General features: G+C 37.9%; 2 protein-coding genes across 6 annotated transcripts in view; one reads left to right on the plus strand and one right to left on the minus strand.

Moving 5' to 3' along the window:
* Positions 1–2,029, plus strand: part of PAPSS2 (3'-phosphoadenosine 5'-phosphosulfate synthase 2) — a 106,305-nt gene extending 104,276 nt beyond the window's left edge. For all 3 annotated transcript variants that reach the window (XM_069567927.1, XM_069567925.1, XM_069567926.1), the window contains one exon: positions 287–2,029. In XM_069567927.1, coding sequence (XP_069424028.1) covers positions 287–428 — 142 coding nt within the window. In that variant the 3' untranslated portion in view covers positions 429–2,029. The remainder of the gene's footprint in view (positions 1–286) is intronic.
* A 7,207-nt stretch (positions 2,030–9,236) lies between these two features.
* Positions 9,237–24,736, minus strand: part of ATAD1 (ATPase family AAA domain containing 1) — a 40,773-nt gene continuing 25,273 nt past the window's right edge. For all 3 annotated transcript variants that reach the window (XM_069567932.1, XM_069567933.1, XM_069567935.1), the window contains 4 exons: positions 19,221–19,310; positions 16,321–16,371; positions 12,632–12,765; positions 9,237–10,899 (listed from right to left, as the gene is read on the minus strand). In XM_069567932.1, coding sequence (XP_069424033.1) covers positions 10,779–10,899; positions 12,632–12,765; positions 16,321–16,371; positions 19,221–19,310 — 396 coding nt within the window. In that variant the 3' untranslated portion in view covers positions 9,237–10,778. The remainder of the gene's footprint in view (positions 10,900–12,631; positions 12,766–16,320; positions 16,372–19,220; positions 19,311–24,736) is intronic.

A 24,736-nucleotide genomic window follows, 5' to 3' on the forward strand; every position in this document is an offset into this window, starting at 1 on the left:
GATTTCATGTGTTAATAGAGCTCTCAACCCTGCTCAGAGCTCCCCAGGTAGTCAGAGCTACAGAAGACAAGCCCCATGAACTGAGAGGCGCAGTGAGCGCTGACTGCAGAGCTGCTATGATTTCCAGGTCTTCCGCAAGGTCCTTTACTGAACTGCTTAACTTAGAAAGATGCAGCCTTTTACAGAAAGAAAAAACTGTAGTCTCAGAACCCATAACATCCTCCTGGGGGCTTTGAGATAGATGTTATTTACCTATGCTGAGTTCTTTGTTGCTACCCTGTGACAGGCACAATGAATTCGACTTCATCTCAGGAACTCGTATGAGGAAGCTGGCCCGGGAACGCGAAAATCCCCCAGATGGCTTCATGGCCCCCAAAGCATGGAAAGTCCTGACAGATTATTATGCGTCCCTGGAGAAGAACAACTAAATGCCCTTCAGAGCCCTTTTTGCTCTTTGATTTCTCTTTCTATTTTTGTGATTACTTTTCAATTGCTTTTCAATGATTGATTTTATTTAGTTTATATATATGTATATATACCACACACACATGTGTATGTATGTGTGTGTGGTACATATATAGTATATACAGTAAAACTGAAGACCAAACTTTAGCAGGTAAAAGAAATATTATCATTTCAAAATGAAATTACTTTTCTGCTGCATCTGAGCAGTAGCTCCTATTTTCTTAAAGCTTTGACCTTGTGTCTACTTGCCAAAAAATAAAGCGTATTTTCCAGCTGAAGTCTTGCCAACTTGCACTCTAAAAGAAAATCTCACCCTAAATGAGGGGTTGCTCACGTCAAGATTCTCCTTTGTTCCCCTCATGCCCAAATCCAGCCTTAATGCTCAGGCTCTTCTGTGCTGATGTATGACCCGACTGGAGAAACCCAATGAGTGAAAATGTGAAGTTAGTCTCAGAGAGATATGCAATCTAGTTCTGCCACAAAAATTACATTGTCTAATAAGTCTTTTTTTCTGTGAATAATAGAACTCCAGTTAAATGGTGACTTTTAATTAAATAGCATACAGGCCTTTGATGAAAAGATTTGCACTCAGGCCTCAAACAGTCTGGCAATGTGGAGACTTAAATCTTTTTTCTCCCCTTTGCTGTGGTCATTGTGTTCCACGGAGATGCTGCACCTATTAACTGCAGTGGAATTGGCTGTGACCAGACACGATTCAGACCCATCAGACTATTGAGCTGCTGGAACCGGACAAAAACACAGGAAAAGTCAACTTCATCTTACAGGTGACCAGACTAAGATGATGCACGAGCACAGGCTTCGTGAGGGCACTGTAACTAAAGTCCCAAATTGGCATTTTGGAAGTGCTGGTGGCACAGAAAGAGCATCCAGCTCTCCTGACTCAGGCTGATATAGTGTCTGCACTGTACAACACAGGAGCTGGGTCTGGTTCCTGTCAACTGCTCAACAAAACTCCTTAACAGAGGCCACTTAACCAACAAGTTTTCTTGGATGCTGAAAGGTCCAGTTTTTAAAAACCCAGCTGATTTTATTACAGTTGGGAAAAAAAAAAAAAAAAAAACTTTTCCAAAGACTCAGCATGCTGCTCAGACATCCAACCTCTGATGGCTTTACTCTCTGGAAGGCACTCTGGCCCCTTATGTGTAATTCCGTGTTAGGAATATATGAAGAAATAGTACCTTTTGTAAACAGGTCTCTCTGGAAGAGACTCTGGGAAGAGAAAACTGTGATTTTTTTTCATATTCAGTTTTTAAAAGAAAATGCTAATCCAAGCTAATGAAACTTCTTTTGAGAAATAAATCAATGGCCACAGCAAAGTGTGACTATCTTGAATAGTGTTATAGTGCCTATATTCAGGTAATCAGAGGTCCTACTGCCTTTTAAGAAACAGCATGAAAACACAGGACAAGATGCAGTGCCTTAATCAATATATTTTGTGAGTTTTTAATATATTTAAAACTGCTCTTCTGCTTGAGTAGCACTTAGTGCAAATCACAATTTCTATGTACAACTGATGCTTATTCTAATAAATTTCCAAGATAAAGGCTGAGTCTTTCCTGCCTGTCTTTTCAAGGATTGGTTGATATGTGTTGGTTGAAGCCCCTGTGAATTGGTGTAATTGGATAGAAACGGCAGCTCTTTCAGACCATAATTAAGAGGCTGTTTACCTCTGTTTGTGTCATTTTTAAACTGTGCTCTCTACGTGAAGGCACAGGATCTCAGCCAACACTGCAGTTCCTCAGGGACCTCACCCTGAGATTTCAATGCGGTGGGATCTGGTGACCTTTTACTTTTCCTTAATTTGTTCCCTTTTCTTCAAAGTGCCTCCAACAAACTTAAGCAGTTCCAGCAGTTCAGAAGTAGCTATGCTTTTCCAGAGCACCCACAGCTCCACTCACCTCAGCGATTGCTGCTGGTGTATTCAGTGGCCTTGGCACAGGCCTGCAGGTTTGGGGTTCTTTGCCTCCTAGAGTCCCTCGTCTCTTGTGTCGAAGGCTTCATGCAGATTTTTGTTCCTCAACTCACTCTAAACAAAACTGGTGTAATAGCCAACTCAAAGGTGCCTTTGTTACCACTTTCTCTTTCTCTCCAAATCTTTACTTGCTGGCTCCTGGCCAAAGCAGAGCAGGGAATGTATAAGTAAATAAAGTCAGAAGTGGTACTGAGGGAGTAGGCCAGACCGTACGGGGCTGTGTGGAAGGCACATGTGAATCACTCATTTGTTCGGATCGTGGTAGACTTATACCGATCAGCATTTATATCAAGCCTACAAGATTCCTTTCCAACCCATCCTTCTTGCACAAAGAAACACATCTTAGTGATTTGAGAACAGTAAGTTCACTTTTGTTTTTTCCTCATCTTCTTCCTATTACCTTTTAGGTCTAGTATAGATCTTCAACATACTTTCCTAATAGGTAGGTAATCAGGAAATCAGGTGAGCACAAGAACAATCAATTGTTGTTATGTTTGATGGAACATAGTGCAGCTTTTGTCTTTGAGATTTTGAATGATTCAGGTTTCTATTATATGTGCATATTCCCATTACCAATAATGCATAAATCATCAAGAATTAGCCATAGATTACTGCAAGAGTAAACCACTAATTTTTCCTTCCCCACGGCATGCATTTAATTCTTTGGTCAATATTAACTATTATTGGGCCATTCATTATACATACTCACCAATGATTATGTGACATATACAAGCAATTCACTCCAAATGTTTTAATGTTTTTCACTTGTATTTTATTGAAATTATTACTAAAATAAATGGGCCACTGTCTAGAATTTGGACATTTTAATTTGATAAAGAAAACCCAGACAAAATAAATACTTTTTATATGGAGCTAGGAAAGAGTGATAATGCAAAGAAGTCTTGACAAACAGAGAAACAAATCTTTTACAGGTGAGTCTGCTATTAAATGGTTTTTCAATGCCTTATCTTTTGTTACTGAGGTACTCACCCTTCCCTGCCAGGCTATTACTATTTCCATAGATTTACTCATTGGATTAACTGTAGGGAAGACCACTTTCAATTAGAAATCTAAATTACAGAATGTTTTTTAAAAAATAATGCAATTTTATTACATTCAAGTACATAAGCCACAAATGGGCACAGCTTTTTAAATGTCATAACATGTATTTGTAATTGCTGCCATCAGTGATACAGCCTTTATTTGGTAAAGTTCTTCCATATGGTTGGCTTGTTTCAGAAACTCAAACCTGCTCTGTACCAAATAACACTTGTGAAAGTTCTTATATACCATAAAACATATTATACACTTTATGGGAGGTAAAGAAAAACCTTGATTTATTGCATAAGCCTGCTTTCCATAAGGAGTTGAAAAGTACAGTTCAGACCAGGTTGAAATAATAGTGGCCTGTGTGTCTGTGCTCAGTCACTTCTCTCTGCAGCCCATGGATTGTGGACCTCCAGGCTCCTCTGTCTAAGGAATTTTCCAGGCAAGAATACTGGAGTGGATTGCCATTTCTCCTCCAGGGTATCTTCCAGACCCAGGGATTGAACCTGGGTTTCCTGCATGACAGGCAGACTCTTTACCATCTGAGCCACCAGGGTAGCCCCAATAATGGCCTGCTCGTAAGTCACTCCAGTCGTGTCCGACTGTGTGACCCCATGGACTGCAGCCACCCAGCTTCTTCCATCCACGGGATTTTCCAGGCAAGAGTACTGGAGTGGGTTGCCGTTGCTCATGCAAACAACTCCAATACTGATCTGGTCTTTTAAGCTAGTTAAAAGAATGGCCTCTATGAATGTATTCACTGAGAAGAACCTACATTTATAGAAGACAATTCCATCAACTACTAAGAGGTTGTACCCACATCTTATCCTCAAATTATATTAAAAAATTATATAAAGTATCAGATCTTTGGATATTCAAAGTAAACAACCAAGGAAGAGCTTACAGCTTTAAAAGAGCCAAAGAAACACGTTTAATAAGCAGAAACACCAAATACATGGAAGTGTCTATGACTTGTCTACCTAATGTCATGTTTTATAATTTAACAAGTCTATTTACAAGGATGACACCTGTCAGTAGCTAACAAAGTCGCCAGTTTACAGTTCCGATTATCAAGTCAGTATTGCTAAGGGCCCCAAATGTCTATCAACAGGGGCACTGGTGCGTCAGTGTGCTGCTCAGTGAAAACCGGAACGGGAGCTTCCAGCACGTCTATCTCAGCAGCTCCATTATTGAACAGATAAGGAAACGGAGGCCCGGAAATGCGAGACGACGCCCCTAAGGACGTGACAACCTACAGACATACTCACTTTCTAGTTCCCAAAGCATTTTCATATGATGCCTAAAACCACCACAGAAGATACACATTATAATTTCTATTTACAGAGAAGGGTACAGATGCCCACCAATGTAAAGGGATTTTGCCCAAGGCGACACTGTGTGTGTGCTCTGTAGCACACTCTGTTAAAAGAGTTCCACAACTGCAATGGAAGCTATAAAGCTTCAAGTGAACTTTACATGACTTACAATAAATATCCGCACGACTTCTTTTGCTAGAATGTAGAAGGATGCAAAGACTTTCACTTCCATAGTAATAAGAAAAACCCACACAAAAGAAAAATAATACTTTTCTATGAAACTAGCAAAGAACAGCGGATGCAAAGTCTTCCTCATGAACTGACTTCCACGGAGAAATAAGCCCTTCAGAGGGAGCAGAGCGCCTTGGTCCTTTTTTATAGGTCCTTTTTTATACCAGGGTAGACTCCTGATTCTGGATATATTGTTTGGAAGAGCAGGCCTGGCTTAGATGGGGGACTTTGCAGGCATGAGAAGAGTTCAGTTAACACTCAAGACAGTAGTAACTGAAATCAGGAAAAAACATTTTAAAACTGCTAGGCTAGACAAGTACCCTTTCTGGATTGTATAGAGAAAATGGCAGAAGAGAGGTAGGAAGTCTTATACATCCTCGTGACTGGACGCCAGAACCTTGTCAGAACTGAATAAAAAGAACCACGAACATCTGACCATCAGAGGAACGGACTTGTACTTCCTGGAAATAAAAACCCATGTTATACTTCAGTCTCCACCGTTCTTTTTTTACACCTACTATCTTGAAAAAAAAAAAAAAATTACAAGTTAGAGAAACAATCATCGTGCTGAAGAGTTTGGCATGCCAAGTAGCATTCCATCCCTCATCAAGTGGTAAAACCTATGGGATTGCACCAAGCAGTTTCTGAAGGCCTGTCCACACAAACTGGAATGCGTGTTGCTCGTATGTCCAGCAGGCCCACCTGAGTCATAATACTGCCCTTCACTTAGCAGCACAGGTCTTGTGTGACCAGCTGACTCCACAATATTCCTTTCAATGAAACACCACTCCTTTTGTAGTTGACCGGTAAATCCAGATAGAGTTATATTCAAGGGTTACCTTGAATAAAGTAGGGGTTAGGAGTGCTAACACTCCGTATCCACAGTTCCCCTATATCCAAGGTTCTAAACCAGCATTCAACCAAATGCAGGTAGACTGTGTAATACTGTAGTACTAACTGTTGAAAAAAATCTGAGGATAAATGGACCAATGCAGTTCAAACTTGTGTCATTCAAGAGTCAACTGTATTTGTTCTCAAACCATTTAAGCCAAAGGAGTTCCTGAAAGGTCATTCTCTTAAAGCTCCAGGATTGCCAGGGGTGACTTTTTAGTTGGGTTTGCACACTTCTAGGATTCTGAAACTTGTGTGGGGCAATTTAAACATTTGGAGTTCATTTAATCTAATGGAGGAATAAAAGCAACTTTCTTAAGCTATTCCTGTTTAAAAAAAAACAAACAAAAAAACCCTTCTGGAGTTTTCAGAGTTCCTAACCTAAGTCCACTTTCTTAGCCTCCTATGATCTTAAGAGTCTCCTCATATCTTTCAAATAAATCCGCTATTGCTTAGGTCAGCTAGAATTGATTGCCTGCAACAGAACCCTAACTGGTACTCTTTATAAGACTGTGGCTGTGGCCCAGTGGACAGTGCTCATCTCCCCAGACATGTCTGCAAAGACTCTGCTTACTGGATGATATACTACCAACCCGTTTGAGTATCTTGGTCATTTTTAGAATTTCTAGATGCTGTGTATCCTCAGGACACTGAGGCATACATCACTATGTTCTATTCTCAGCTCCAAATCTTGCATGTCAGTAATTATTTCAATGTTTGGCTCTAGTTTTACCAACCTATTATGATGCGCAAACCTGTGTCCTGAATGCATTCCATACTAGCCCTAACGTTCACTGAAACTATATTCCACAGCACATAAGCTTTTATCTAAAATTGTTCTCAAGCAGGTTTATAACAGTAAATGTTAGACAATCACAAAAATATACTCCCAGTTCAGTATTTTGGTAATGAGACCTTTATGTTCGGTTAGTAGTAACAGTGTGTACACCAGTGTTAAGAAAGGATGCTTTGTTTTTACTCACATGCTAAATGGTTTCTTTTAGGTTTGATCTTGTTTGCATTTGGCATCTGTGCTATGCAGGCATACCTAGGACATTATTGTGCCTTTTGCTGCAGACCATTGCAATAAAGAAAATCTCTCAATAAAGTAACACAAATTTTTTGGTTTCCTAATGCATAAAAAAAAGTTATGTTTACACCATACTGTAGTCTATTGAGTATGTATAGCATATCTAAAAAAGCAAGGTACATACTTTAAAAGTGCTTCGTTGCTAAAAAATGCTAACCATCATCTGACAATCCGGGGTTGCCACAAATCTTCAATTTGTAAAACACACACACAAGTAAAAGCACTATCTGTGAAGCACAATGGAACAATGCATGCACTTGTATCTTCTTCTCAATACAAGAACCTCCTGCATACCATAGGGAGCGATATTCAGCATCTAATAATAACGTATAATGGAAAAGAATCTGAAAAAGGTTTTATATACCCAGGTATACTTATGTATATAAGATATGTACGTGTGTTAAGTATATATAGATTAGAAAATCAAATGCATGCACTTTTATCTTCTCAATATAAGAACCTCCTGCATACCATAGGGAGCTATATTCATTATCTAATAATAATGTATAATGGAAAAGAATCTGAAAAAGGTTTTATATACCTAGGTATGCTTATGTATGTAAGATATATGCATATATATTAAGTATGTATAGATATAAAATCAAACGTGTATGTGTACATCTGCGTCACTTTGCTGTACACCTGAAACTAACAAGAATGTAAATCAACTATACTTCAACTGAGAGAGTGAGTGAGCACTGTAATCTTTGAAATGATTAGTAAACTATCTTTGGTAACTAAGTTGATAATAATTTTGGTGATGAAAGCTCTCTAATCATTCTGTCAGCTTTAAATGGAATGATTCTGTGGCTTTATCTGAGGCTTCTAATTGGTGCTGGGGTTTTAGTCTTGCAAGTTACAAGTCTAGCATGCAAGTTACATGCTTAGCATATTAGAATTCTATTCACTATTCTGACACTGACCTTAAGAGAAACTTAAAAAAAGGAATTACAAAATATATACATAATCCAATTCCTTTCCTTTATCCAGAAGCTGTAATATTTTGTCTACAAATAAAACAATTCCAGCTGAAAAACAAACTCCTACTGACAAATGTGTTTATTCAGGCACACTCAACGCTTGAGACATCTGCAACACCAAATCTTCCTGTTATAGCTACTAAGCAATGTTAGGTTACTGTGATCATATAGGCTATTTAAATTACTCCAATCCAGCTACTGATCACATGGTGAGTTCTGGATCACCCTATACGTGGGGGACTGAATGAGAAAGGAGAGAAACTGGACAGGAGACACTGAATTGATTCAAATATTGAGTTTCTAAACTCTATTTTAAAAAGGCCAAGAAATAGTTTAAGATACACCAGACTTACCAGAAGTCTTCCATCAATGAGGCTTTTAGAGAAACACCACAGCTGATCATTTCATCTCAATCCCTAGAATAAAGACCTAGGGATATCATGGAAACAGGATAACCGTGAAGAATGCTCAAAAACTCAGCCTGGCCAATAGACATGTACATCAGTGTGTAGGCGTAATAAAATGTGATAGGGAACATTTGAACATACCATGCCAGGCTCTGTGCTAGGTGTCTTACAGGCATCATCTCATCACACACCCTGTGAGTGCCACTGTCACGCCGCTTTATAAATGAGCATGTTAGGTGACCAGTCCAAGGACACAGTTAATTAATGGAGAGTCTGCATTTAAACTCTAGATCTGGTACTTCTAGCTGTCACCCAAAGTGAAACTATGCCTTAGAACTGAGAGCCCAGTGCATGCCAAGGCTCAGGTCAGACATGGCTGTAGCAGAAGGACCTATCACGTAGCACTAGACAGTCTTTAGAAACACAGAACAAGGGTTCCTCAGTTACCTGAAGACACTGAGGTTCCTAGATGAGTTATGTGGTAATGGCCTTGTGGTGTTGGTTAGCGAATTTTTCTAACTTCATCCGATGATTAGAACTATGATAAATTTAACTACTACTATTGGTTATTCTGAATTTAAAAGAAGATAAAAGAACACGAAGAGAGGTATATTACCCCTATTTTTGATCAATATGCCATCAGAATTAAAATTAAATGACTAAAATAAAATACTAAACAAAGTAATAAGTTAGATACTAGAATGTATGCTATAAAAATTATACAGCAAGATGAAAATAGTCTAAGGGCAAGTTTTATAAACCAAAGTAACCCAGAAAATTTTATGTAACTGAAATAAAGGAGTAAGTAGAGAAAACTCAATTAAGAGGGACCTCTTTATTGCATATTTATAAAATAATAGTATAATAGTTATTAAAAATGGAGATGAAATATTTTATTTTTGGTATCTTGTGTTTTGCATCAGTTTTTCAATCATCTTCACAATTTTTCAAAACTTGAACCTCTGCCCCACCCATCATTCAAAGAACAAATGATGAACAAACTATCCAATGGGTTCCTGTGAGAGACTTATCATCAAAGAAAGTAATTAATAACTCATAAACAAACAACAGAGTTTTCAAAGAAATACAGTAAAAACAAAAAGTCAGAAGGCAACTCAAGATCATATGGTGCCATTTTCCTCATGCCTGTGTTTTAAGTGCCTATAACAGAAGTCTGGTTAATGACATTTTGGACAAAATGTGTCACCTTTTGTGCACATAGCATCAGACGACTGCAGATACAACAGGGGGATTCTGATGTGTGTACCCGTGCTAAGTAGGGCATAAGTTATAATATGCTAAGAAAACAAAAAGGATTACAAAATGGGTATTTTTAGCACATTTAGTAACAGCTAGTTTTAAACTATCATTTCATTTTTGATGACCAAATTATATTTGACATAATTAAGGAACATATATTTTTAAAATACTGAAAACCCATGGTTACAACAGAACTGTTACATTAAACGAAGAAAGGAAAAGTCACATACATGGGTTGAATGGCACTGAGGTTTTTCAAAGTTATTCTTTTGCGAGGCTTTCAGCCCACCTTTACATATATCAGTAAAAAAAATGTCTCTACTCAGCATGCTCGCAGGAAGAGGTGAAGCAGGTGTTGATCACACAACTGCCTGACAACCATTCAGTGTTGATCACCGAACAAACATTTTTATTTAATTATACCGACAACCATAATTAAGCCACATCTAAGTTTCTGATGTCGCTGACTTCAACTATTAACTCCAGAGAAACACTCAACTTAAGAAAAAAAAAACCAAACACCTGAAATAAGTGACAACTAGAAATGGCTGAATCATTGTATGTTTTAGACACAACCATTAATCTTAGTTTTGCTATATGCTATTTGGTACTTTTTGATTCAGTAGTTGGGATTAAAAAAAAAGTTTCTGTATTCAAACCTATCTACAGAATGTCAATATAAAATGTGTGAATATATACATTTAATACACACACACACACACACATACACATACTCTCACGTATCTAGAAACCAGCACTTAACCACGTCTCCAATTCTCACTAATGACTCAATAAATCATTTGTTACCTTAAGACCAGCTTAGACGCTATAAGGCTGCAACATATGGCTAAAGAGGTCAAACACAAGCACCCACAGTCAGGCCGATTAAACTGTTCCTCCTCATGATTTTTCACAAGTAGTAATACCATTTACGTAACAACTATGTCTCAATAACTTAGAATTCAGAGTATAAAACCAGTGTCATGAACATAAAACTCTCTCACTGTTGAAAGAACACTCCTCCTTCAGTTATTTCCACTAATGATAAGAGGGCACACCAAACTAGACCATGTTGAACTGTACACATGACCTTTACTCTTAATCTAAACAGACGTGCGTTAAAACACTCTGAAATGCTGCATCCTTTGACTTCTTCATCTTTTCAATTGCCCGGTGCAGGTCCTGTTGCTGCACAGGTCGAATTTCATCTTCATCATGGCTAAAATGTAAAAAAAAAACAGACAAAAACAAAACAACCCATCAATATTCACACAGCTTTAAAATACATCTCCCTAAAGTATTTTACCAAGATTGAAAAATGAAGTCTCTTTCCCATCCAAAACCCCCAAAACAACCACAATTAACAGCTTATGGAATTAATCTACACAGATAAATATCTTAAAAATTTTTAGAAAACACTGACTTAAAGATTTTAAAATTTAAAAAATAAAAAAAAAGAAAAAAAAAAAACCAACACTGACTGCCAAGAGGCAGGAAGCTTAAATGGCTGACTATAAACATTATAGCTTGGTTAAAATCAAATACGTTACACTAAGAATATATAAGTGTGAAATTTGATCTAAATAGGATTATAATTCTAATGAATAAATAAATTATTCCCATGAAAACTGGAATTAAAAAGTAGAAGTTGTAGGTATCTATTATTCATGTACGCGTTTACTTTTGAGGAACTGAAAAAAAATTCACTGCTATTAATATAAACCACCCTCTCCAAGTTCTCCCCACTTCAGTGAGAAGGAAACACAATCCAATATACAATGTCTCCTCGGTCATTTACAAACACTTAGGAAAAAAATTCAGGGAAAAGGTTATGATAACCGAAGTGCATTACCCACATTTTTCATACTGAAATGTAACATTTTCAGGGCTCTAAGGACAGCAGAGAAACAATTTTCATTAATGTAATTTAGCCAATAAACAGATGGAGTGACCCTCTCCACGAAGGGGCCCAAGGAAACACTGAAGATAGGTCCAGAACCAGTGCAGGAAAAACTACAGGTTAAAAGGGTGGCTTTCATATGCCCCTTTCTACACCAAGAAACCTTTTTTGGCAAAGCTTGCTATGAGAATACAGTGTAATTAAGTGCAAGAATAAGACACGCAAATCCAGATCACTTGGAGTGACAGCCTCAGGGGATGAATAAGGGAGACTAAGAATCAGTAGGGCGAGAGCTAGAGAACTCATTCCGCACAAGCCCCCAGCGCACACTGGTTTGCTAAGAGTCACAGAAATTCTTCATTAGAAGGTTGATATTTTGAACAGGGGTTTAGAAATGGTCAGTGTTATACCAGTCTAGGGTGAATGACCTTATGGGAAACAGGACACTGGTTCATCAGGGCTGAGCTATTTCCAGTTCACTAATACACCTGGTACAAAATTGGTTTCTTAAGCTCAAAATACTTTGAAACTGGTTTCATGTAAAGTTTGTTGCTGTCACAAATGACTCCTTTTTTTAGTGAATACATTATTAACAAGTTGAAGTCTAGTCAGCAGCAACATCCCCATAAATATGAAATTTCTGGAAGACAAGGTACTCATTGCCATATGAAATGCAATTTAAAAATTTTAAAAACAAAAGCAATCTAGAGATATCAGAGCAACAGTTTTCATGGTAGAAACGGGCAAGCCTCCGTTTCTGTGGGCTTGAGGTAACCCAGTTCATGGATGGTCAGAGAAATTCAGTTTTCACTTCTTTCTCTTCATTCCAGATGCTCTCCATAACCACCCTCCCTTGCAAATTCATTTCCAGAACCCCCTTCGGAAAAAAGGCAACAAATGTGGTGAATTTTTTATTTCAATTTATCTTTTTATTTTGTAAACAGAGCTGGTATTATAAAGCAAAACAGAAGACCTAACCTAACCTTTTAATAACCTAAAAGCTCTAAAAGGGTCTGACAAATATTAAGAGATGAACTCTAAATACACATACCTTTCTTCCGATGTAGAATTAACATATTCTCTGACACAGAGGAGGGCAGCGTCTCGACACATTTCTTTTAGGTCACTGCCTGAAAACCCATCAGTTTCCTGGGCAACTTCTAGCAGGTCCACGTGCCTATCCACCTTAAGCAAACATAAAACAGACTTTAAAAAAAATATAAAATACACAGCAGAAGATACATCCAAACACTTCTTAGAATTAAAGAAAGTTAAAGCATACGGGAACAGCAGGGGAGGAGAATCATTAGAAATTTTCAGTTGTAGAAGTTTTCTTTTTTTAACCATTAAAGTTTAAGATTTGAAATCTACTTTTCAATAATTGTCACTATGACCAAAACTGAAATAAGTCTCACGAGACACTTCACAGAGTGATGGGGAAGAACAGGCATTCAAATGCTGTTGGGCTGACTGGTACGTATTAGGAAGGTCCCGCGTTCCTAAGAGGTGAGGCACTTTTCTGGACACTAGTCAACGTACATGGCGAACAGTCCGGATCATGAAGTCCTGAGTCTATTACAAAAATCACACTCCACTGACACAGTCTAACCCTCATTTGAACTGTCCCGCTGTGGTATTCTATTCTAGTTCCTCAACACTCATTAAGCACCTATGGTTTTGCTCCCCAACTAAGCTTATATAGTAAAGCTAATAAAGTGATCCTCCTGGGCATATAACAGACTTATAATTAAGCTTATAAGAAGATTAAGAAGAGAAAGTAAATAATTATAGTAACTAATATGTAATAAATGATTCTTATGTGTCATTTGCTATCCTAAGTACTTTACATGGATTATGCTCATTTAATCCTATCAGGCATGCATTCTCATTTTTAATTTCAGATAATAGTAAACCCTGTACAGGTTAAATAAACTGCCCAAGGTCACACCACAGACTGAGCCAGCATTTGAACACTGTGCAGAGATCCAGCTGTATTTCTCCCCCTACCTAGCTAACCATTTGTCTTAACATTTACTTTCTCCAAGTTGATATGAAATGCCATCTTTATCTGTTACTAAATTCCCACTTGTCTTTGTGGAAAACTCAGTGTAATTAAGAGTAGCAACTCTGCACAAGGACAAGAAGAGACTTGGAGGTAAGATGACACGGAGGCTACTGTTAACTCTGCAACTGTGACTTCACATGGCAGTGTTCTCATTCCTAAATGTGGAGATTAAATAAAGAGAAATCACACACTCACATACTCTCTGACAAAAAGAAAACCACCCAGAAGGGAGGTGTGAAGGAAGGAAAACGGTAAACTATATACAGATAAATGTAAATGAGTTACTATATAAACAGTAATAAAAATCATTTGAGGGTAGAGAACTAAGTGGGCTTCCCAGTGGCACTAGGGGTAAAGAACCTGCCTGCCAGTGCAGGAGACGTAAGAGACCTGGGTTTGATCCTTGGGTTGGGAGGATTCCCCGGAGGAGGGCAAGGAAACCCACTCCAGTGTTCTTGCCTGGAGAGTCCCATGGACAGAGGAGCCTGGCAAGGGTCACAGAGTCAGACACGAATGAAGGGACTTAGTACGCAGGCACCTGGAGAACTGAGTAGCACTAAATAGGAAAGTGTGACTTCCAAATGACTAGAGAAGAGGGAAAGAGAAGGGAGCGCACAAGAGCAACGCTGGAGAGGGAAGGACTGGGGCAGAGGGAGGCGAACTGGAAGGTGGGACCAGTATGCCTTTTTTAAAAGAGTGAGCTGTATTAAGGATCTATCCATAAGGAATGTGAAAGACTGGAAAACAGTATCATTTCAAAAGATGCATTTTTTTCTTCAGAGAAGAAAAAACTCAAAATACAAGGCTATTCGTATGTTTGCATCAAAAACTCTAAAATCTGCTCAGGAATGAATAAGCATGATAGTGCTCATCTTACTATATAAATTTGTGTGCTACTGATTTGAAGCATCTTTTAGCACAATTAATTTTTTTTCATATGCTATTAAACAATATGCTTTCAGCATAATATTAGCAGCTAGTAGGAAATCACACATTCCCATGTCAGCAATTATCCAGAGAGCATTCATATTCTGCATCATAAAACTGACTAAAGACTCATCTTCTGTGCTTTCATGAGTAAGAAACTGAATGCTAAAAATTTCCTGTACCAATGACAAACCTAATTCTAAAAGAATTTCCAAAGATACTACAGTTTAAAAAGGCAAAATACCTATTACGTTGGCACAAAGTTCCATAACATTTGCTGGCAAGGCTACAGGGCAAGAGGCACTCTATCTAACACTGCTGGTATAAAACAGTAAATTGGCATGAACACATTTGGCAACCACTACCAAAATTATAAGTGCTTCCCAGGTGCTGCTAGTGGTAAAGAACCCACTTGCCAATGCAGGAGACATAAGAGATGTGGGTTCAATCCCTGGGTCAGGAAGATTCCCTGCAGGAGGGCATCCATGCCTGGAGAATCCCGTGGACAGAGGAGCCTGGCAGGCTATAGTCCACAGGGTCGCAAAGAGCTGGACATGACTGAACTGACTTAGCGCAGCCACACCAAAATAATAAATATCATTCTCTTTGACCTGCTGCTGCTGCTGCTAAGTCGCCTCAGTCGTGTCCGACTCTGTGCGACCCCACAGACAGCAGCCCACCAGGCTCCCCCGTCCCTGGGATTCTCCAGGCAAGAACACTGGAATGGGTTGCCATTTCCTTCTCCAATGCAGGAAAGTGAAAAGTGAAAGTGAAGTCGCTCAGTCATGTCCGACTCTTAGCGACCCCATGGACTGCGGCCCACCAGGCTCTTCCGTCCATGGGATTTTCTAGGCAAGAGTACTGGAGTGGGGTGCCATTGCCTTCTCCGATACTCTCTGATCCAGTAATTTTTTTTTCTGGGAAATTCACCCCACTAATGTTTCTGGCACACGTGTCAACTGACACACGTACAAGGCTATTCGATGCAGCCTTTTTGTAGGAGTGAAAGACCAGAATCAACCCAAGCGTCCTCCAGCGTGGCGCTGATTAAATAAACTATGTCACACACATGCAGTGGAACCCTAGGCAGTACAAAGGAGAAAAAGAGAACAGGATGAGGGGACCATTTGCTACCACGGGATCTCAAAGATTAAGTGAAAAGCAGCAGCGCAGAGAACACTGTGTATGCTTTATTAATGTGGCTTATGTAGAAAAGGGGAGAGGAGGAGGAGCGCCTTCTATTTGCTTGTATAGGCATAATGCCATCTGAAAGGACACGTAAGAAACGAGAGAAATGAGACTTTTCCCTGTTTATCATTTAATATATGTATTTTGACTTTTGAAACATGTGACTGTACTATTTTTAAAAACCTTATCAAAGATTATGATTATCATATATTTTTAATTCTAATTTTCAACTTCAAAAAGTATTGCAATGAAATGAAAAACAAAACTTCCCCATACTTCTCTGCAAAAACAAATGTATAAAACTTGAAACTGGTCTGAAAAATATCATAGGATTTTAATCTATAAATATGAAAACACATGGCTATTTAAAAAGCCTTTAATTACCTTTAATTAGTTCAAATATGCCATGGTGATTGAGTTATATGAGCAGCCAAGAGTTCTATAGTAATTTACAAGTTCAAAACTACATTATTCTCAGGTTCCTTTTTCATTCCTAAAATGATTTTATGAACATAATTTTTTCTTTATAGGATGGGGAAAAACTGTGATTTTCTACTTACATTTTCATTTTTCAAGATGAGTTTCAGGATTGCTTCTCTTTGTTTCAGAGCCTAAAAGCAGGATAATTTTCAATTAGCATAAGAAAAAATAAGGATCAACTAATTTTCCTACTATTTCTTCCTTTTCTTGTAAACTACCCAGTACCTACAGGAAATGACAGAAACTCTGACAGGTCATGGAAACTTTAGACTAAAGCAAGGTCTAATTCTAGACTCTAGAGTAATCATTTGTGGTTCTTGTACTGAACTGTAACTTCTTATTCTGAATCCCCAGTGCCTAGCACATGCCTTGAAATGTTTTTCAAGTGAGTAAAGGACCAATGTCTCCTCTACAGCTCTGCGAATCTCCCTTTCTCCAGTTAGGAAACTTCTGAAAACTCCTTACTGCCATAAAATTTTTACCACTAACTGGATGAGACGGCAAGAATACCTGCTTGGTTCTTCCACTCAACATGTTAACTTCATGTCCACTGATTTGTGTTAGTGAATTTTATTTAGTGTTGATACTGAGTTTGTTTATATCCTTGCATGCTTTCACCTCCAGTGATGCAGCCTAATACTGTACTAGGAACAGGAGTTTTTAAAAGAATATCTTACATATATAGTAAATACAAACGCTTTTAAAAATTATTGTGGGTGAACTTCTGCCTATTCCCACAACTGCTTAAAACAGAAAACAAAAAAAGGAGAGCCAATTACCAGGAGTATCAAATTAAATGATGTGAAAATCAAAACCAAACCAAACTGCTGTTTCTGTAACTGTGTTAAGTATGAAGGTGAATTAATTTGGTATGTTATGTGATCACCAATAAGTACTTTCTGTTAATCAACATTTAACTTGGAAAGGAATTTTAAGGTAAGGTTTATCATATACTTTGATATCACAGTTATGCATAAGGAAAAAATTATCCTATAAAATGTGTGTGTGTGTTCACTAAAAACAGAATGAAAGGGAGATTAAAAATTCCGGTTTCTGCATTAACAGTATACAAATTTATGACAAACTTGATAGACTGTGTTACACAACCCATTCTGAACTCACGCAATGAATACATTAAGCCTACAGCCTTAGCAAAGGCTGCTTTACAGGCTGTTGGCACCCTGTGTTCTGTTCTGTGGCTGTGCACCAAAGCCCTCTGTTTGCCATTGGACTATAAGCAGAGATTCTAGCAATGTACGCTTTACTTTCAGAACCACTGAAGTGAACTAATTATTTCTAAAAATATTCTGATGTTCTGGTAATAAAATAAGATCACATATCTTGTATGAAGCATATAAAGGTCATCTAAAACTTCAGCAGTCAACCCCTTCCGCCTCATAACCACTGATTTTCCTTGGCGCCTTCTAACTGAATATCCCCAGAAGTCCCCATTAAATATGTGCTTCCACACTTCCTTGCCTTTGTTCACTTCGGCAGAAAAGCATTTCCTCGCTTCAGTTCAGTTCAGTTCAGTCGCTCAGTCGTGTTCGACTCTTTGCGACCCATGAACCGCAGCACGTCAGGCCTCCCTGTCCATCACCAACTCCCGGAGTTCACTCAAACTCATGTCCATTGAGTTGGTGCTGCCATCCAACCATCTCATCCTGTCGTCCCCATCTCCTCCCGTCTTCAATCCTTCCCAGCATCAGGATCTTTTCAAATGAGTCAGTTCCTACCATCCTTCATCCTTCAAGCCCAGCTGGATTCTGTAAGTTTCACTAACTCCTCGGACAGAATTATTAGTTTTCACCACCCTTGCAGTTGGTTACACATACCTTTGTAAAGTACATATTGCATTATTTATTTTTGTTGTCTGGCTCCCCCTGCAATACAGAGGTCTTTTAGGACAGGGGCCATATTCTATTTATCAGAACCCAGTGGGTATCTGACATACAAGCTCAATAAACATTAATCAAATTTTCCAGTCTCCTGTATCACATTAAAAAATCTCTCCACTGAATTATCAGGTAAATTCTCTAATAGACCGCCTAAGTAAATGCATACCCTCCAGAGGAATCAGAGGCTGTAGCTGTAGCAAACAGCCGATCAGAGTAATTTTATAGAGACCACAACTACCAATTTTAGATAACCACGTTTACAGAGACAAACTGTCAGGCTAAAGAATATAAAGCAGGGCAAAATGCTCAGGCCAGAGATGCTAATGTGAAGGAGTGGCAGTGGAAGCCCTAAGCAGCGATGCGTGCAGCACGGTGTTCGCACGCTGCACTGTCGGGTGCTAGCCCTGTTTGTTGTTTCTTTTTTAATCTAAAAGCAGACAAAATTCAAGATTTGGGGATTCTATGCGACAGAGTATCAGCAAGTTATCCTCTACTTGAGGGTACTTTTAACCAGCAAAAAAGAGTGCTAGAAGTTACAACTGGGTCAACACCAAAATCAGATTTTCATTCTTATATTAAAGTGCAATATCGTACTTACTGGTTAATCATTAATCCTGTCAGAGGAAAGCACCAATTACAACTGCTAATAATTAATCAAATAAACAGCAGATGTTCTCCCTGTCCAGCCTTCCGAACAGAACAGTTCTTTAACCCTAAAACCCCTAAATTTCATCCTATCCTAAAACAAACCGATAATTTACATTTTCTTATATATCTTCCACGGATAACTTACTACATTCTAAAGAAAATCACTAACATGTCTAGGGAAACTTGAGGTAATTCTATACATTGGAGAGACGCAAACGTATACAGACATAAACAACACTGATCTCAAAGAGAGTAAAAAGGCAAGAGAAGGAGCAGAAGGGCAACAGTAACTACGGGGTTCTTGCTCTATTCCTTCCCTGCCGGTGATAAATAGTAAGTCTCATTTTTTTAATCACTCCCTTCCTGAAATCACAGATAAAGATCTGCAAAAAATGAGTATTTAACTGTTCATAATATTAATCAAACCCACTTACAGGCTGGTTGATATGGAATCTCGTGGGCATTCTCCTCATTATAGCTGAATCCAGATCCTGAGGACGATTAGTAGCTCCCATCACTATGACCTAAATATATAAAGAAAACAAAGTTATTAACTATACCAGTAATACTCCTTTTAAGTTGTTACTACTAGGGCTTAGAAGATATAGAAAATTAAGTGGGGCTTATACTAAATCTTCTATAAGAAATCTGTTTTAATCCAGTATTACTCAAATATTTATAGATACAAATCAAAGTTAATCCTAAATAGATCAAATGATAGCAGAGCTGGTAAGACTGTTACATTTCACCAGACTTCTAGTGACTAAAATAATATACTATTCAGTTATGAGGAATTATAAAAATTTTTAAAAACCTCCTGTATTTTGCAAAATATGGTCACTTGATCGCTACATGTTGAATAACTGAAAGCTATTTATGTTAACAGCTTGGCAGTATATGTGACAGAATAATTCAAATCCTTTAATAATATTAAGGAGAGAATCATTTCCCTACCAGAGTCTGAGGATTCTGGTAATAGTAATATATATACCGTGTATTTTTTCCTCTAGAGTTCACACCATCATTTCACAATACTATCAGCACTACAGGTAGAATCTTCTTAATAATAATAGAACCTCAACCAATCCAACTTTATACAAGGGCAACAAAATAAAAGCAGACATCAAAATGCTGGGTAGAATATTAAAAAAATAGAAAAGAAAAAAAAATTGCTGGTGGCCTTGCCAGCCTCTGAGTCTATGCCACTTATTTATAAGGGATATAGAGATGAAAAATCAACAAGAATAAAGACAAAGATACACAAAACAATTTAATTTCTGAAGGGCTTCAATATTACTGTTATTATTGATATTTCTGTATAATACAGTAAACATATACATCTGCTCTCTAAAATGAAATTTATTGGTATTCTAATGAAAACTTTTATTTCAGCCTGAGATGTCTTAGGTTTTTGAAACAGTCTGAAATCTAACTCCAGAACATGTTGAAAAATCCACTAAGTTTTATATTCTACCTCTACTCTTTACATTAAATGTCACTCAACAGCCAAATTACTTTCTTTTTTTTTTTAACAGAATTAAATCATTTATTAAATGCAGACAAACTCTGTGATCTATAGACACCTTCATGTCACTCAGTTCTTTCCACACTTACTGCATTCTTTAAGCACTCAGCCTCCTAAGCTTTTATTTTATAACATTAAGAACTGATTAATCTAGATTATCATCACTACTCAGAGTAAAACCCTGTGAAATGGACCTGAGATTTAAATACAAAGAAGAGATTTTAAAAGAGACAAAAATATGAATTAACTTTTTCATAATCTTGGAATAAGAAATCTTTTCTACACAATACAAAAGCCTAAAGCCATAGAGAAAAGGCTGATAGAGCCACCCACTGAAAAGAAAACTTCCATACGTTTAAAAAAAAGACAGAAATAAGTCAGAAGACATACAGAGAAAAATACCTGTAAGATATGTGACAGAGACCTGAGTTCCTTAATATACAAACTGCTGACAAATCACAAGGAAGACAAACAGTCTAACAAAAATAAGGAAAGGCATAATAAAGGACAGTTCACAAAAGTGAAATTAAAAAGACAGTGAAGTGAGTGAAGTCGCTCGGTGTCTGACTCTTTGTGACCCATGGACTGTAGCCTATCAGGCACCTCCGTCCATGGGATTTTCCAGGCAAGAGTGCTGGAGTGGATTGCCACTGCCCTTTCCAGGGGATCCTCCCAACCCAGGGATCAAACCTGGGTCTCCCGCATTGCAGGCAGACGCTTTCAATTAACCAGGAGAGACTGCCATCTACAGGGAAAAAATCTAAATACAAATTTGAGAAAAAGTTCCAAAACATAACACAATTTTATAGTTGGTTTAACTGGTCCTCAAGTCAAAATATTAATGCTCTTACCTGTTTCTCTTTATTGACTTTCTACAACTCTAGAAAATTAGTAAGGAAAATTTCTACCCAATGTAAAACAAAATTTATCTTTAGAAGTGATCAAATAAGTTCGTTTTTTATACGAGCAAAGATCAACATTAAGTACATTCTGACATTGAGTATTCATAAGATATTAAAAGAGAGACTCAAAGTGACATGGAAGCTTGTTGAAGATGGACTCTATTAGCTTGAGAATCACAAAAACCATTGTGGTTGAGGAGGTACCTAGAAAAAAAACTCAAAAGGGGGCTGAAATTTGAGAAATATTCTAGCTAAACAAACAGCCTAAAACAAAAGCCCACTATGAAAGAGGAAACCCTAAAAATTAGGATCAAGGAATACAGATAAATTTAGCACAACATGGTCTAACAAATACATGTAAGGTAATAACAGATATCCATGATGAATAAGCAAAGCAAGAGTGACTGACATTACCTAAAGAAGCAAATTTTAAGTGGTAAAACTGATAATATTTACATATATATTAATTCTAGTCCAGATAGGCTAAAATTAAAAATGGGAAGCAACAGTAATTTTTTAGTATTTATGTAGCAAAATTAATGAACATCTTAGGTATTAGTTAAGACTGAACTGAACACTTTAAAAAATCTTTAAAACAAAATATTAAAAAAATTTTTTTAACTTATTTTACATTTAAAACAATCAGATCTAAATATGTCTCAAAAGTTGAACTATGTCAATTGATACCCTAAAAACAATGTTAGCTTTTGTGTCTCATGTATTTCAAGATGAAAATATGTCATCAACCAAGTTGGATTTCCAGTAGTAGTGACAGGCTTAATGGGGTCATGCAACTATTTTTGTTTCCTCTGTGGCAAGAACCACACCATGGGGCTTTGGATGAAGCAGCTCTGAAGTATACTTCATTCAGATATTATTATTTCCTTGGTTTTAAAACTATACTCTGATAAGACATAATATTAAACTATTTTCTCTTACAGGGGCTCACTATTCAATTCTCTGCATACTATAAATACTACTGCTTAGGAGGATAATTAGTTTTTGGAAACCTGCACACCAATCTCATTGAATAGATCTATCAGAACAAATTATTAATAAAAATTATTTCTATTAATTCACCTACATTTATCTCGGTTGTGCTTTCTTCTCTAGTCATCCAACACTAAAGGCAATTTTCCTCAAAATGAAATTATATTTTCATAAAGGGACTTTCCTGGTGGCTCAGATGGTAAACAATCTGCCTGTAATACAGGAGACCCAGGTTCAAACCCTGGTTTGGGCAGCTCTCCTGGAGAAGAAACTAGCAACCCACTCCAGTATTCTTGCCTGCAGAATTCCATGGCAAGAGGAGCCTGGGGGCTATAGTCCATAGGGTCACAAAGAGTTGGACATAACCGAGTGAAAAACAAAAGGGACGTAGGAGGAGGATATGGGGCTTAATTTTCTTCCTGAGAATTATGTGTCTCAGGACTTCTGATCTGTGGTAATGTGACAAAGGATATCCTTAAACTCTGGCTACAAAACATGTAAAAATAATAACGTATTAAAAAAAAACCTCAAACAATAAGTCTGCAAAAAAGTAAAGCAATCACACTGACAGGTGTATTTATCAGCAAAGCCTATCCATATAGTGGAGGCAAGCAGAGGCAGCAGCTGACTGCACACCATATGGGTGTGAACAGATTTTAGACAGTGGGTGTGCTGGACTTCTGACAGGCTAGAGGGCCTGATAGGAGAGCATTCTACATAGGGCTGGGACGCATGGAGTATTACGGCCTGAGAACAGCGGTGAAAAATTAGGAAACCTATTCAGCAGAGTCAAGCCTTGGTTCTTGGTAAGACAGAGAAACTTACACATATAAACATATGAACATAAACAGCTACAGTGATCAAAATAGTATGTTACCGGCACAAAGACAGATTTATAGATCAATGGAACAGGATAGAAAGCTCAGAAATAAATCCACACACCTTTGATCAATTAATCCACAACAAGGGAAGCAAGAATACACAATGGAGAAAAGACAGTCTCTTCAATAAGTGGTGCTGGAAAAACTGGACAGCTTCATGTGGAAGAATGAAATGAGAACATTCTCTAACACTATACACAAAAATAAATTCGAAACACATTAAAGAACCAGATGTATACAACTCTTAGAGAAAAACATAGGCAGAACACTGACGTAAACTGCAGCAGTTTTTGGATCCACCTCCAAGAATAATGAAAATAAAAACAAAAATAAATACATGGGACCTAATATTAATTGCCAACATAAACAAACAGCTTATGTAGTTCAATATCAAAATAATAAACAACGTGATTAAAAAAAAAATGGGCAGAAGACCTAAAAAGACATTTCTCTAAAGAAGACATGAGTGAGTGAGTGAAGTGGCTCAGTCGTGTTCGACTCTTTGCGACCCCATGACTGTAGCCTACTACAAGGCTCCTCTGTCCATGGATTTTCCAGGCAAGAGTACTGGAGTGGGTTGCCATTTCCTTCTCCAGGGGATCTTCCCGACCCTGGGATTGAACCCAAGTCTCCTGCATTGCGGGCAGACGCTTTACCATCTGAGCCACCAGGGAAGTCAAAGAAGACATACCGATGGCCAATAAGCACACAAAAAGACACTCAAGATCGCTGATTATTTAAGAAATGGCAATCAAAACTACAATGAGGTGTCTATCACTCACACGGGTCAGAATGGCCATCATCAAAAAATCTGTAATCAATCAATGCTGGAGAGGGTATACAGAAAAGGGAATGCTCCTACACTGTTGGTGGGAATATAATTCGGTGCACCCACTAAAGAGTAGAATAGAGGTTCCTTAAAAACTAAAAATAGAGCTAACGTATGATCCAGCAATCCCACTAGTGGGCATATATCTGGAGAAAACCGTAATTTCACAAGATACATTAACTGCAAAGATCACAGAAGGACTCACAATAGCCAAGACATGGAAGCAACCTAAATGCCCAATGATAGAACAACAGACTGATTCAAACTTGGAAAGGGAGTACGTCAAGGCTGTACACTGTCACCATGGTTACTTAAGTTATATGCAGAGTACATGATGTGAAATGTCGGGCTGCATGAATCACAAGCTGGAATCAAGACCGCCAGGAGAAATACCAACAACCTCAAATATGCAGATAATATCACTTTGCAAAGAGGAACTAGAGAGTCTCTTCATGAGGGTGAAAGAGGAGAGTGAAAAAGCTGGCTTAAAACTCATCATTCAAAAAACTAAGATCACGGCACCTGGTTGCATGACTTCATTTCAAATAGATGGGGAAAAAGTGGAACCAGTGACAGGTTTTCTTTTCTTGGGCTCCCAAATCACTATGGACAGTGACAGCAGCCATGAAATTCAGACACTTGCTCCCTGGAAGAAAAGCCATAGCAAACCTAGACAACATATTAAAAAGCAGAGACATCACTTTGCTGACAAAAGTCCAGATAGTCAAAGCTATGGTTTTTCCAGTAGTCATGTGTGGATGTGAGAGCTGGATCACAAACAAAGAAGGCTGAGCACCAAAGAACTGATGCTTGTGAATTATGC

This window comes from Ovis canadensis, chromosome 22 (assembly GCF_042477335.2).
Source record: "Ovis canadensis isolate MfBH-ARS-UI-01 breed Bighorn chromosome 22, ARS-UI_OviCan_v2, whole genome shotgun sequence".
Taxonomy (NCBI): Eukaryota; Metazoa; Chordata; class Mammalia; order Artiodactyla; family Bovidae; genus Ovis; species Ovis canadensis.